This window comes from Sceloporus occidentalis, unplaced genomic scaffold (genome assembly GCF_023333645.1).
Source record: "Sceloporus occidentalis isolate IW3139 unplaced genomic scaffold, rSceOcc1.0.p SCAF_2, whole genome shotgun sequence".
Lineage (NCBI taxonomy): Eukaryota > Metazoa > Chordata > Lepidosauria > Squamata > Phrynosomatidae > Sceloporus > Sceloporus occidentalis.
The window spans coordinates 92,455,989-92,470,761 of record NW_028316982.1 but is presented as its reverse complement, the minus strand read 5'-3'; the positions used below and the strand labels follow the sequence as shown (position 1 = coordinate 92,470,761).

General features: G+C 44.2%; 1 protein-coding gene across 3 annotated transcripts in view; it reads right to left on the bottom strand.

The window, feature by feature from the left end:
• The window catches only part of LOC149318697 (5-hydroxytryptamine receptor 7-like), an 88,422-nt gene that overhangs the window by 11,159 nt on the left and 62,490 nt on the right, over positions 1 to 14,773 (bottom strand). The window contains exon 3 of one of the 3 annotated variants that reach the window (XM_089510300.1): positions 6,460 to 6,587. The exons of the other annotated variants lie outside the window; for them this stretch is intronic. Coding sequence (XP_089366426.1) covers positions 6,545 to 6,587 — 43 coding nt within the window. The 3' untranslated portion in view covers positions 6,460 to 6,544. Of the gene's footprint in view, positions 1 to 6,459; positions 6,588 to 14,773 lie in introns of those variants that run through there. 3 annotated transcript variants of the gene reach the window in all.

The window sequence follows — 14,773 nt, the reverse complement described above, 5'->3', positions numbered from 1 at the left end:
CCTCACTTGCCCATTTAAGCAGTGCATTGGATCAATGTGTTAAAAGGACATAGAAAACTGTGATGTTCTGGACTTTTGTAAAAACGTTGTTGTGTCTGTTCAAAAAATTAAGGTAAAATATGTTTATGTATGCAATGTATAGTATATATGTAATAAGGTAAGGATGTGTTGGGAGGGGATGGAAGAATGGAATGTTGGGAGTGAATGGGAATTGGATGAATGATCAAATGGGATATTTAAAAGACTGGTGTCTATGATACAGTCAGAGATGTGAGTCTGTCAGAGATAGAAATTAGATTAAGATGGACACAGATAGGATTATGAAGAGATGGAAAGAATTAGTGACGTGTGTTAGTCAATTAGGATTTAGATGTGTTAAATATGTAACTGTAATAACTAGGTCTTGAAATTCTGCAACCATAACCTTATGTACATGATGAACTTCTGTTTAATAAATCGTTTTTGTTTGATACACATAGGGTTCTGGGAATGCTATAAAAGTGCTACTGAAGCAATTGAGTTCTGACACACAGTGTCTTTGTTGGCAGCAGTGGTTCAAGGTTGGTAGTGTCCAGGGGTGAGATTATAAGAATGAAGTCATCACACACAGAAACCACAAGGACATCTAGAAATTCCCACATTTGGTGCCACAGCAGTGGGCAGGAAGAAGTCTCCACTGGTGGCATTGCAAAAAAAAAAAGTTCAAGTCCCCACGGAAACCTTTAACCTCTGATAGAGGAGACAGCTTTCTTTGTTGGCGTTGTGTGACTTTAAATATTACCAACTTATGGAACCCTAAAGCAAACCTAGCACAGTGTTTTCTTGGCAAGATATGTTCAGGGAGAGTTTGCCTTTGCCTTCCTCTAAGGCTGATAGAGTGTGATTTGCCTAAAATCACACATGGATTTCCATGGCTGAGCATTATTCAAATCCTAATCTCTACAGTTAATACTCACTTGTTAAATTACTCCCAGGCTAACTTAGTTACTTTTGGTGGATTCATTGAAAACACTAAGAAAATGACTGGGATATGAAAACCCTGCAAAATGCCCTCCACAGAGCATGACATTCTCAGAAAGAAGTAAAAATTGTGAGCAAATATTAAATATAAGAATGAGCAATATTTATGATAATTTCAGAAACACTGGCAATATCTTCTAATTAAACACCCAAAGCAATGTGCTATTAGTGTTGTTGTAACTACCTTACTTTCACCTCTGCAGATTAAATAGGCAATACCCATGGCCTCAACGGGGCGGGGGACCTCATTCTGTTAGTATGAGCACACAGCCCTTCTCAGGTCATGGGCCACACGTAGAAATGAAAGGAAATATGCCAGAGTCCTCCAAGAATGGATGCTTCTCTGAACTGGTACAAAGAAGTAAGAGCTATTGTCTTGCAACATAACTCTTCACTTATTGCTGGTTAATGTCTTTTGGTGCTGCTTCTATATCTACTCTGAGTCTCCCAGATTTTTTTAGTCCCTGTGGAAGTTGTCAGGGACAGCAGAAGGACAAAATAAACTATATGACATTGTAAGCAACTTCACTAATATCATCATTCAAATCTCACAATATTGTAGGCAACTTTACCAATCATCACTCAGCTCTCACAGCACTGTAGGCAGGTTGATGTCCTGAACACAAGCCAGAAAGTACCCAAGGAAGCAGGTAGTTGTTGTGTAAGAGCTGATGGTAGTCAGTTCAGTCCAAGTCAGATGAAAGGATAAGCATGAAGTTTATCATCAGCTGGTCTAAGAGTTGTTAACAAGTCAGAAATCAAGATACAAGAGCCAGCAAGGAATAAACAAAGACATAGCCAGTCTGAGGCCAAAGAGAGAGCCAGATTTCCATCAGTCACCCAGATAAAATGGTTGAGAACAAGGAAGATACAGAAGAGCTGCTGGGAGATTTATGGCCAGTTATCTCAACAACACCAGGAGCCTAATTAATTAACTTCTCAGATTTAACCACTGATGGGCTTGGTGCTTCACTCTTGATTGTTCAATGAAGGATGGGTGTGTGTAATCTTCAGCATCTTCAGCTTCTGCCATCTCCTGTTGGGGAGTAGGGTAACCCACTGCCCCATCCCTCATCTCCTCAGACTCAGAGACAGCCCCACTATCAGGAACTGCCTCTTCCTAGTAAGCTGCCATCTCCTCCTGAACTGAGTCCTTCAGAAGTTGAGTTACAACACCTAGCCAGACATCATTCAGATCTCTTCAGTGTCTTTGTTCAGTGTCTATTGACGGGATGTTGTGAGATTGGATATGGACATGCCTTCTTTTTTACAATAACAGTGGGATACGTAAACTTCAGGGGAACATCTCTGCTGCTGGTTGCCTCACCTTGTCCACCCCACCCCCCAGCAGCAATGAAGAAGAGTTTGTGGCCAAAGAACACAGTGTGAACTGCAGGTATTGGTCCACACAAATTCCATGGGGATTTTTTTGTTCCAATATATTTAGGAACTGGAAGAAAAAACCAACCTCTGGAAGGGAATAAAATGTTGCCATTGCCACTGAATAGTCTGAGACAACAAAAATATCACTTGTTTTTGTTTTTTAATAAAAAAAACAAACAAACAAACACCGGGAAGGAAGTCAGCAAATACCACAGCCACCATGCTGCATGGGGAGTGGGTCTGGGGGCTGGGTTGGACAGATTTAGATATGTGCAATTGAGTTAGAACAGGGGTAGGCAACCTGCGGCCCGCGGGCCGGATGTGGCCCGGCGAGGCCTTGGGACTGGCCCCAGCCCGGTCCTGCCGCCGATTGCTGCCGGGGCCTTTGGGGGGCAATTGTCTATAGAAGCCTCAGAAACATGCATTTATATTAACATTTTTTAAAAAATCAGCAATTTTTTTTGCGTGTCCTCCATTTTTTTAAAAAAAGTGTCTTCCATTTGAAAATTTTGTCCTACATTTGTCCTGGTTTATTTATATATTTAATTTTTTAAAAAAATATTTAATTATTTATTTTTTTTGCTTCGGCCCCCCAGTTGTCTGAGGGACAGCAACCCAGCCCCCGGCTCAAAAAGGTTGCCTACCCCTGAGTCAGAAGAAGGAGATTTCATTGACACATCATGCTCAAGGAAATGTATCCCCCTAAAAATGCTACACAGGAAGTCAGGGAATGCTGTTGATTGGACTGAGCTGTGACTTGCAGTTTCCTCCAGAACTGGACAGAGGCACAGTCCACGGCAGGCCCAAAAAAGGCTGAACCTAAATCCATTCCTCTGAAGGAATAACATTTACAGTGGCATCAGGACACAATGCACACAGATATATGGAGCCCTGGTGGCGCAGTGGTTAAATGCCTGTACTGCAGCCATTCACTCGAAACCACAAGGTTGCGAGTTCAAGACCAGCAAAAGGGCCCAAGCTCAACTCAGGCTTGCATCCTTCTGAGGTCGCTAAAATGAGTACCCAGACTGTTGGGGGCAAATTAGCTTACTTGCTAATTAGCTTACTTGCTGTTCACCGCTATGATCTTTGGAATAGCGGTATATAAATAAAACAAATTATTATATATATATATATATATATATATAATCATTTTGAAGCAATAAAAAAGCACTAGAATTCAAGTTCATGTCATAAAACAGGGGTCGGCAACCTCCGGCCCGCGGGCCGGATGCGGCCCGCGGAGGCCTGGCGACCGGCCCCTGCCTCCCCTTGCCGCCGCCGCCGCGGCGGCCGCCCGTCGCGGCGTTTCGCCGCTCTGGGCGCCGCCATTTTGGGCGGCAAAATGGCGGCGAAGTCTCGCGCGACCTCCCTCGAGGTCGCGCGAGACTTCGCGGCCATTTTAGCTGAAAAAATGGCGGCGCCCAGAGCGGCCTCTCGGGCTATGGGCGCCGCCATTTTTTCACCCAAAATGGCGGCGAAATCTCGCGCGACCTTGGGGGAGGTCGCGCGAGACTTCGCCGCCATTTTGCCGCCCAAAATGGCGGCGCCCAGAGCGGCGAAAAGCCGCGATGGGCAGCCGCGGCGGCAGCGGCGGCGGGCCTTTGAGAGGCCCGCTGCCGTCCCTGCGGCCCTCCAGGAGGGCTCCGAAGGCGGCAGCGGGCCTCTGGGAGGCCCGCTGCCGTCCCTGGGGCCCTCCAGGAGGGCTCCGAGGGCGGCAGGGGGCCTCTGGGTGGCCCGCTGCCGTCCCTGGGGCCCTCCAGGAGGGCTCCGAGGGCGGCAGGGGGCCTGCTGCCGTCCCTGGGGCCCTCCAGGAGGGCTCCGAGGGCGGCAGGGGGCCTCTGGGGGACCCTTTTCCGTCCCTGGGGCCCTCCAGGAGGGCTCTGAGGGCGGCAGGGGGTCTCTGGGGGACCCTTTGCAGTCCCTGGGGCCCTCCAGGAGGGCTCCGAGGGCGGCAGGGGGCCTGCTGCCATCCCTGGGGCCCTCCAGGAGGGCTCTGAGGGCGGCAGGGGGCCTCTGGGGGGCCCTTTGCCGTCTCTGGGACCCTCCAGGAGGGCTCCGAGGGCGGCAGGGGGCCTCTGGGGGGCCCTTTGCCGTCCCTGGGGCCCTCCAGGAGGGCTCTGAGGGCGGCAGGGGGTCTCTGGGGGACCCTTTGCAGTCCCTGGGGCCCTCCAGGAGGGCTCCGAGGGCGGCAGGGGGCCTGCTGCCATCCCTGGGGCCCTCCAGGAGGGCTCTGAGGGCGGCAGGGGGCCTCTGGGGGGCCCTTTGCCATCTCTGGGACCCTCCAGGAGGGCTCCGAGGGCGGCAGGGGGCCTGTTGCCGTCCCTGGGGCCCTCCAGGAGGGCTCCGAGGGCGGCAGGGGGCCTCTGGGGGAACCCTTTGCCGTCCTTGGGGCCCTCCAGGAGGGCTCCGAGGGCGGCAGGGGGCGTCTGGGGGGCCCGCTGCCGTCCCTGGGGCCCTCCAGGAGGGCTCCGAGGGCGGCAGGGGGCCTCTGGGGGGCCTGCTGCCGTCCCTGGGGCCCTCCAGGAGGGCTCCGAGGGCGGCAGGGGGCCTCTGGGGGGCCCTTTGCCGTCTCTGGGACCCTCCAGGAGGGCTCCGAGGGCGGCAGGGGGCCTCTGGGGGGCCCTTTGCCGTCTCTGGGACCCTCCAGGAGGGCTCCGAGGGCGGCAGGGGGCCTCTGGGGAGCCCTTTGCCATCCCTGGGGCCCTCCAGGAGGGCTCCGAGGGCGGCAGGGGGTCTCTGGGGGACCCTTTGCAGTCCCTGGGGCCCTCCAGGAGGGCTCCGAGGGCGGCAGGGGGCCTGCTGCCATCCCTGGGGCCCTCCAGAAGGGCTCCGAGGGCGGCAGGGGGCCTCTGGGGGGCCCTTTGCCATCTCTGGGACCCTCCAGGAGGGCTCCGAGGGCGGCAGGGGGCCTCTGGGGGGCCCTTTGCCGTCCCTGGGGCCCTCCAGGAGGGCTCCAAGGGCGGCAGGGGGCCTGCTGCCGTCCCTGGGGCCCTCCAGGAGGGCTCCGAGGGCGGCAGGGGGCGTCTGGGGGGCCCGCTGCCGTCCCTGGGGCCCTCCAGGAGGGCTCCGAGGGCGGCAGGGGGCCTCTGGGGGGCCTGCTGCCGTCCCTGGGGCCCTCCAGGAGGGCTCCGAGGGCGGCAGGGGGCCTCTGGAGGGCCCTTTGCCATCCCTGGGGCCTTCCAGGAGGGCTCCGAGGGACGGCAGGGGGCCTCTGGGAGTCCCGGTGCTGTCGCTGGGGCCCTCCAGGGGGCCCTCCAGCGCTGGTGGCCCCCACCAGCTTTTTTGCCGGTCTCTGACGGGGCCTGGGGCCCCGTCAGGGGCCAGCAAAGGTGGGGAGGCCTGGCCCCCGGAGGGTGGAGGCTCCGCCCCCGGTACGCAGCCCCGCCCCGGAGGGTGGAAGCTCCGCCCCCGGCACACGGCCCCGCCCCGGAGGGTGGAAGCTCCACCCCCCGCACATGGCCCCGCCCCGGAGGGTTGAAGCTCCACCCCCCGGCTTCGGCCCCCCAGTCGCCTGAGGGACACCAACCCGGCCCCCGGCTCAAAAAGGTTGCCTACCCCTGTCATAAAACATGTCATTTTATCCAAGGTCAAGATAAACTGGAGATGAAAGAAATAATAAATAATGAAAGGTCATTAAACAAAAACAAAAACTGACAAATTTTATATATATATATATATATATATATATATATATAGCAGTTTATAGTCTGCTAGACTCTATATATATATATATATATATATATATATATATATTGCAGTTTATAGTCTGCTAGACTAACAAGCAATAGGCACAGAGTTTTCGTCTGTTAGAAATGAAAATTAAGTTTTATACAACAAGGCTTGTGATCAATGATATATGTACTTTTCTTTAAAAACTTCTAGTTTATCTGTTGTCATCAACATTCGACTCATTTTTATTACCCTTTGTGTGTGATCATAAACACCTGGAATTCCTATTGCATTCCTTCATTCAGTCATACACAATCATGGCAAAGCATCAGTACTGAATATCATTTGGGAGAAAATAATCTGTTCTCAGGGCATAAGAAATATTTCAGATGTGTTTTTCTGAAAGTTGCACAAAGGACTTTTATGTCTAAGCTTGGCTACAGTAAAGATCAATTATCTGATGGTTGGTTTATGTGCTTTTCATAGGAGAATTTCTTCTCCTGAGTTCCTTCCTAAAAAAAGAAAAGAAAAGGCATTTAAAACATAAATTCAAGACAAGACAGACAGAAAATGGCTTTATTTCAAGATATACAGCGTTAGCCATGATAAATTATTAGGTGCAGCAATCTGAAACCTCAAGGGTCTTGGTCAGTACCCACAAAGTTACAGGTCACAGAGATAAATCTAGGAAGGCCATATAGTAGTTCAAGAGAGCCAGAAAAATGTAACAGATGCCCTTAAACCAACCAGACATAACAGAAGATACATTTCAAATCTTTAAAGTAAGAGGGTATAATTAGTATCTGTGACACTTCTATCATGGTACTAAACTGACAGATCTGAAGCAAGATGTTTTGTTGCCTCAGTCAAGATGGCACTCCCATTCCATATAGAAAAGCCAATAGTTGAATCTGACTTCGCTATTGGTGACAACATAGGACTTCCCACTCCATCTGTGGGCAAGAACCCAGGTTAGGGGGCAGAGGACATGCCACAGGGCATAAGCTGCCTTCTTCATTCTTCACCTCTCAGCAGCCATTTCACTCTGCCTTACCATGAGGCTGTGAACTGACAAGAAAAAACACATTCATTTCCCACAAGTCTGCTTCAGTTCTTGTAGTGCCCCATGGATATACTTACTTGGAAATAAATCCGATTAGGGGAGTAAACCTACAATCAAGAAAAGCCTTACTTGAAGAAATGAGGTCTAATCTGCACTGCAGAAATAACACAGGTTGACACCGTTTTAATTGCCATGGCTCAGTGCTATGTAATTCTGGGATTTGTAGTTTTGTAAGACATTTAGCCTTCTCTGACAGAGTGCTTTAGTGTCACAACAAACTATAAATCCCAGAATTCCATAGGTGGAGCCATGGCAGTTGAAACAGTGCCAAACTGTATTTTTTTTTCTGCAGTGCAAATTAGACCTAGTTTCAAGTTAATGTTCATAAGTTTGTCTAATAAGATCAATTCCATTCACTGGAAAATATGTTTCTCAAGTGAGATTTTGGAGGAATAGAGAGTCAGTTTTGTCTGAGTTCATTCATCCATATTACTCTGCAAATTTAAAAAATGTGCATATTTTTTTAAATTTGTGTTTATAATTAATTACTATGTTATTTATGTATTACATTGTTATTCCATTTATTTCAATTTCTGTGTCTGTATTAGCTTAAATACCATATTCTATATGTATTTTCTCAGAAAACATGCATTTCTAAACATATTTCTTCCCATAGGGCAAAGTTCTGGATTCATTTTATCTTAAAATACAAATTTTACACATAGTTTGGTACATTTCTAAGCAAAGAAAGATTCAGTAAATTGCATAATCAAAAGGATAATATGGTTCCTGCGTGTACAATAGTCTGGTTCATGCACACCAGGTTGGTTAGCTTTGAAATGTGTAACAAACAACATCCTTGTGCATTCCCAAGCCCAAGTAAAAGTGTAAAGATGATGTGGTTTGCAATGGCAGACACTGTATTTTGGGCATAAAATGGTCCATGTGCAAAATTGGAGCACAACAGAATCATGCAAAATCAGGAATGAGCAGAACACCTGGGATTTCAAGCAAAACTTGTGATAGGCAACAATTTCATTTGATTTGTGTTTTGATTATGAACCTCTCAAAATTCATAAATTCCTTCATACATTCAATGGAAAATTGAGAGTTTTTAAAAAATTAAAGTAGAAAAAAGGAAAAATTTCAGATCTCTACACAGACATTAACTCTTAAAACCTCATGAAATTCCAGTGACTTTAAATCCCTGTGTATTTGATAATCTTTATCATGCTGGTGAACAGTTAATAGTTCTTTGTGGGCCTGCTGCCTATGTTTATTGAAAGAGTTTTTTTTTCTTTAACAGCTACATGGCACATAGATACAGTATAATCCTCTCCAAACTCGGAATAGCTGTCCCTATTGAATCTTTCAAAAAATTCCATAAATTTGGCAAAAAGAATTTGAGATTAACAAACATGTAAATATGTGCCAAAAAACAAACTAACCCAACCTGAAGCAGGATTTGTCCATCCTTTTGTGTATTAACGTAAAGGGTAATAATAACTGGAGAAAATTAAACTTTTTCAAAACTATCCTGATAGTACTACAATATCTACCAGAGTAACTTAGGGCACATCTACACTGCAGAAATAATGCATTTTGACACCATTTTACCTGCCATGGTGCCAATCTACAGGATGATGGGATTTGTAGTTTTTGTGAGGAACCAGCACTCTTTGGCTGAAGACCCTGTAAAACTACAAATGCTAAGATTCCACAGGATGGAGCTGCGATAATTAAAGTGGTGTCAAACTCCATTATTTCTAACCTACTATCTCCACTTTTGCTGGCAGATGGCCATGTAGCTTTGTGCCTCTGCTTTTAAGCCAACTCAGGAGGCTATGATCTTGAAAAGAAAAGGCAATGAGCAGTTCTCTAGGTCACAGCCAATCTTCTAGTCAGTGGTGATGAAGAGAAGAAACCATTAACTCTGCATCACAGGTTCACTGAGAGCTTGCAATCTCTGTCTTACAGCTGCAGAGGCAAATTTGGAGATTAGTGCATTCTCTTTTCCCTGATGTGATAAAGGCGCATTTATTTTTAAAACGGGTTTTATCTCATTTGCCTGAGGGCGGCTGGTATCCGGGCTGCATTCGCCCAGCCACAGGCAAATATGATAAAACCTGTTTTAAAATAAATGCTCCTTTATCCCATCAGGGATAAGGCACATTAAAAGAGAGTGCACTAACTTCCAAATAAAATGGCCAATCTCCTAGGGCCAGGTCTGGGGCATTTTTGTTTTTTTCTTAGTCTCTTCATTTTTGTATTATTGTGCCAGATGGAAAATTCTGGAAAATTAAAAACTGGCATGGCTTGCATGCCACTCTAGTAGCATTTTAATGATTCTAATGAAGGCAACTAGCCAACTTGGATTGCTGCTAAGAAACCCAAGGCTCAGTTCCTCGCCAAACTGGGATTATCTGAATTTGAGGCTGGTCCAAAAGAAAGCTGCCAAAAGGGCTAGAGACAGTCTCTGTAAAATACAAGACTGAGAGGTTATTTGGCTTTTCTTGTTTTCTCAACTGCCTTTGAATTAAATTGTTCTGTTCAAATGCAGACCTAAAGGAGTCATGTGTGAATATCACAGGTTACCATTCACTGGCATACTCTACCTGACCCATGTGGGAAAAGAAATCCTAAGCACAACCACTATCACTTCAGTCACATAATTTTCATGTAGAGCTTTCCTTCTTTCCTGCCAAAATGGGCTCCAAATAAAAACAGCCTTTTGCACTTAATAAGTAAATCCTCTGCTCAAAGACTGCCTGCGGCATATTTATTTAAAATCATTTGGCTCATGTCTCATCCTTTTGAAAAATATGGAACAGTAAAAACACCATCTGTAGAGTGGAAAATCAAATACAATATGGACTAAACGGCAATATAACAGACAGATGGACTGAGACTTTGCATTAAGCCGGTTTTTAAAAAATGAAAAAGAAAAAACCTTTCCCATGTGGTTAAGTTGGTGGTCATGCTGAGTGGCCATGCCCAAAACCATAGTGGCTGGGAGATTCTGGGTGTTGTAGTCCCCAAATACAACTTTTCCAAGCTCTATTGGTGACCTTCTCATTTTCTTTTTGTTTACAAGAATGGCCTTTCTATTGTACTCTTCCAACCATTTTTAAATAAAATATTAACAGCAGATATGATTGAATGTCAGGGGAAAGCATGTAGGTGATATCTTCAATAGCTTTTCTATCTTTCTAGCTAAAAAAACTAATGAGGTGTTAGCCATGTCAATCAGAAACACGCTAAGATCTCTGGAATCTTATGAATTCCATAAGCTTCCTAGGGAAGAACATCTTAAGCAGCTGCTGTGAGTCTAATACTTAACAGCTGAACAGGGCTTAGAAGCAAATTATTAAACACTAAATCAAGGGTGGTACCCAAGGACTTTTTTTTCTGGCTCTACTAAGCCATGTACACAGCAGGGGGGTTGAATATGACAAAATTGGAATTTTGTTATCCTTGGAGGTCTCTAGAACTTTAAATGGTGTACATGAACCACAAACGCACCCATATCTAAGATGTTTTAAAAAGACAGAAGTTGATTTCTTACCATTTGCAGGATGTATGAAAACCACCACACACACACACTTTCAGGCCTAGTGTGGCCCTTAGACAGTGGCAGACCCTAAGGGTGGTGGCACCACTGCTCCTCAGACATTTACTTTTGGCATAAATGGGCCTGCTGCATTCACCTGCTTCCCTTTAAAATGCTTTAACAGATCGTGGGAGTGGGTCAAAGCTCAGTGGGAGGAAAAAGGAGCTGCCACAGAATTTTTAAAATTAACATTTCAAAATTGAAAATTTAATTTTTATTTTAATGAAATTAAAAATATTAATTTTAAATTTTATTTTAAAACATCATATTTTAACCACATCTACACTATGTATATGTAAATAATTTAGGTTGTGTGTATGATATTGTAATGTGAAGGTACAATTTTAATTTTGCTAGTTGCTTGTGTCACAACTATTAGCATTACATTCAGTGGCATATGGGAATGATGATTTACGAGTAACATTAGTGCAAAAAAGCATTACTAAGGATTCTGTAGGGTGTGAAATGGGAGGCAGTCGGATGGGTACAGGATATGGGAGAAACAATCTATATGGAAGAATGGCAAAGGATCTGGAAAAAGAAAATAAAACATACGCTGAATTACAACATGAGGGAAAATGTTTATAAGATGGCATTTTACACTGGCTAAATTGGCAAAAATAAACCAAAATAATCAAAATCAGTGCTGGAAGTGTAAAGAAGAGAAGGGAACTTTTCTTCACATGTGATGGTCCTGCTCTATAGCCCAAAGTTTTTGGTCCCAAATAAATAAGGAACTAGAGGAGATCTTACAAAAAAAAATCAAGAAAGATCCCAAAATATTTATTTTAGGAATAATAAAGAATTAGAAAAAAATGTGTGGTAGGAAATTATTCTACCTTCTAGTTGCAGCCAGAACACTCTCTGCTTCCATGTGGAAGACTAATAAAACACCCCAAATATCGGAATGGTACGAAAAAATATTAGACCTTATTGAAATTGATAAATTGACAAGTTTGTTGAGAAATAAATCAGATGACAAGTTTAATGAAGAATGGTTGACAGCAATAAATATAATACAGGACAAATTATTACAGAAAGGTAATTCAAAATAATTCAAAACAAGACATGTTATAATATATGAGAATTTTGCTAAAGATGATTCAATGAAATGAAAAATTAGAGATATAAATTTATGTTAAGTATAGAAAAAAGGAACTGTATAAATTAATCTTAAAATATATAAAATTTAGGTAAATATATAAATACAAAATATATATGGAAATATAGATACTACCTTTGTATAAGAATTAGACAGTTAGATTAAGAGATGAAAGATTAAATTCTAAGCACAGGAAATTTTAGATTAGTCACTTGGAAATCTGTAATGTCTAGTAATATTTTATCATTTGTACTTTTCAGTTTGTTTGTTTGTTTGTTTGTTCCACTATATGCATATGTATGTGACGTTTGATGTATCTTCTCTTGTTGTTGTTTCTGTGGGTGTAGGTTGCTTCTGGGTTTTTTTGTATTTGTAGATGATGTACGTAATGTACATTATTGTATGTTAAATAAACTAAAAAAAAGAAATATGAGGTGGTCGGGGAAGGGGGTTGACACCATGAGTTACTACACCGGGTGACACCAACCCTAGGGATGTCACTGCCCTTAAGAAAGTCTTCAGGGCCAAAGACTGGCCCCAGGACCATTAGCGGTTGCCCACACTTGCACACAATCAAAGGGTTTGTTTCTTGTTTGGAAAAAGCACCTTGCTTTAGAGGAGAGATTTCTCTCCTGGAAGCTTCCAGAAATGCAATTTCTCCTTTCTGAAGAATTTTTGAGGAATCTTGGAGTTGTAAAAACAGGTTTTGATGGCTATGCTGAAATTTTGCCTCATTTTGAAGCTACAACTCACCCACGTCATACGCGGCTTTCAGCATACACTGAAAGCTGCGCGGGGAGAAGGGGTGGCGCATCCCATAAGGATGAATGGGGTGCACTCGCATGGTGCGCGCGTGCCGCCGTGCCACCATGTGCACGAGTCCCATTCATTTAAATGGGGCTCGAGCATAGGTGGTATTTGCTTTACGCAGGGGAGTCTGGAACGGATCCCCGCATAAAGTAAGGGAGCACTGTATATTCATTGATACAGTGTTCCTAAATAGCCTAATCAAGATAGTTGGTCTTCAAATGTTGCTAACCTATGTGGCCAACTTGTGGTCCTGCAATTTTCAGTAATTTTCACCACTGGCTATGCTGGCTAGAACTGATGAGTGCAACAGTACAAGAACATATGTAGGGCCACAAATCCATCTGTGTTTCAAACATAGTTTTTAGCATGATACAAATGAGCTGGGACAACCCCAATGACACTTAGAGGACACGCATGCTCCTCTACTCCCATTCAGAGAAGTTTCAAAGAAAGAAGGGGCTTCAAAGCTTTCCCTTTCGCTTAATCCTAATTTGTCTTAACCAATGAAATGCAAGTAATATTAACTACAGATTGTTTAAACTATGATTTAAAAATGGGTTGTTTTTAACAAATCATAGTTAATGCTAACAACAGATTATCAGTCTGGATCACACTGCCAAACCAGAAGCAAATTGTCTCAACTCCTTCTCCCAGCCTTGTGGGAAGAGGAAAGGGGAGAGTGTGAGTGTGATACAGTGGGCCCTTGGTATCTGCTGGGGTTTGGTCCCAGGACCCCCCCATGGATACCAAAATCCATGGATGCTCAAGTCTCATTAAATTCAATGGGAGAGTAAAATGGTGTTCCTTATATAAAATAACAAAATCAAAGTTTGCTTTTTGAAATTTATGTATTTTAAAAATATTTTCAAACTGTGGATGCTTTAATCTGTGGATAAAAAAATCTGTGGATACAGAGGGCTGATTATATTTGTCTGGGCTCATTCTTATTGCACTAAATTGTTTAGTATAATGTGCAAATGTGGCTAATATAAGAGACACCACTCATAACCAGACCACTGGTAATCGGTTGGCAAAAGACAGGAGAGTCTAAAGGTTGATTTATTATATCACCACTCCAGTTTGGTGACTTTGTAGTATCTTGTGAAACTGCAAATAATAGGTAAGATCACTGAGCCCCATGGTTTATCTAAATTTTAATTTTGTTCAGCTGTTTCAAGTGTCCATCCAAGTAAAAACAAATACACACAAAAACATAGTTTTTTAGTGGGTTTTTCGGGCTATGTGGCCATGTTCTAGAAGAGTTTCTTCCTGATGTTTCGCCAGCATCTGTGGCTGGCATCTTCAAAGAAAGAAAAGAGTTTCCTAATCTGAAGAGCCAAACATTCTGAAATAAAACTGCATCCATCAGCCCCATAGATTGCATTCAATATTTTACATCTCCTTCTCTTGCTAGTCTGTTGCATTTCTTTCATGCCCAAAGAAAGAAGCAAGGGAGAGCATGAGAAGAATCCTAAAAGTTGTCTGCACATGAAAATTGCAGAGACCAACACAGGCCAAATTAAAAGCCCACCAAGTCATTGCTGAAAGCCAGTGTGGAGTGTTGAACTAAGACTCTGAGAAACCAGAGTTGAAACTCCTGCTCAGCTATGAAGTCATAGAATAAGCTGGAAGAGACCACAGGTGCAATCCAGTCCAACCCTTTGCCATGCAGGAACACACAATTTAAAAAACCCTGACAGATGGCTATCCAGTCTCTGTTTAAAAACCTCCAAAGACGATTCCACCACCCTCCAAGGGAATGTGTTCTACTGTCAAACAACTCTTACTGTCAGGAAGTTCCTCCTTATGTTGAGCTGGAATTCCACAAGATGGAAACCTACAGGATGACCATGCACAGCCCAAACTATCTTTGACTTAATCTACACTGCAGAAATAATGCAATTTACCACCATTTTAACTGCCATGGCTCAACACAATGGAATCCAGGATTTGTAGTTTTGTGAGATATTTAGCCTTCTCTGTCTAAGAGCTCTGGTGCCACAACAGACTACAAATCCCAGGGTTCCATAGCACTGAACCACGGCAATTAAAGCAGTGTCAAACAGCATTATTTCTGCAGTGCAGATGCAGCCTTGGCTTCAAAGGAAGGCAA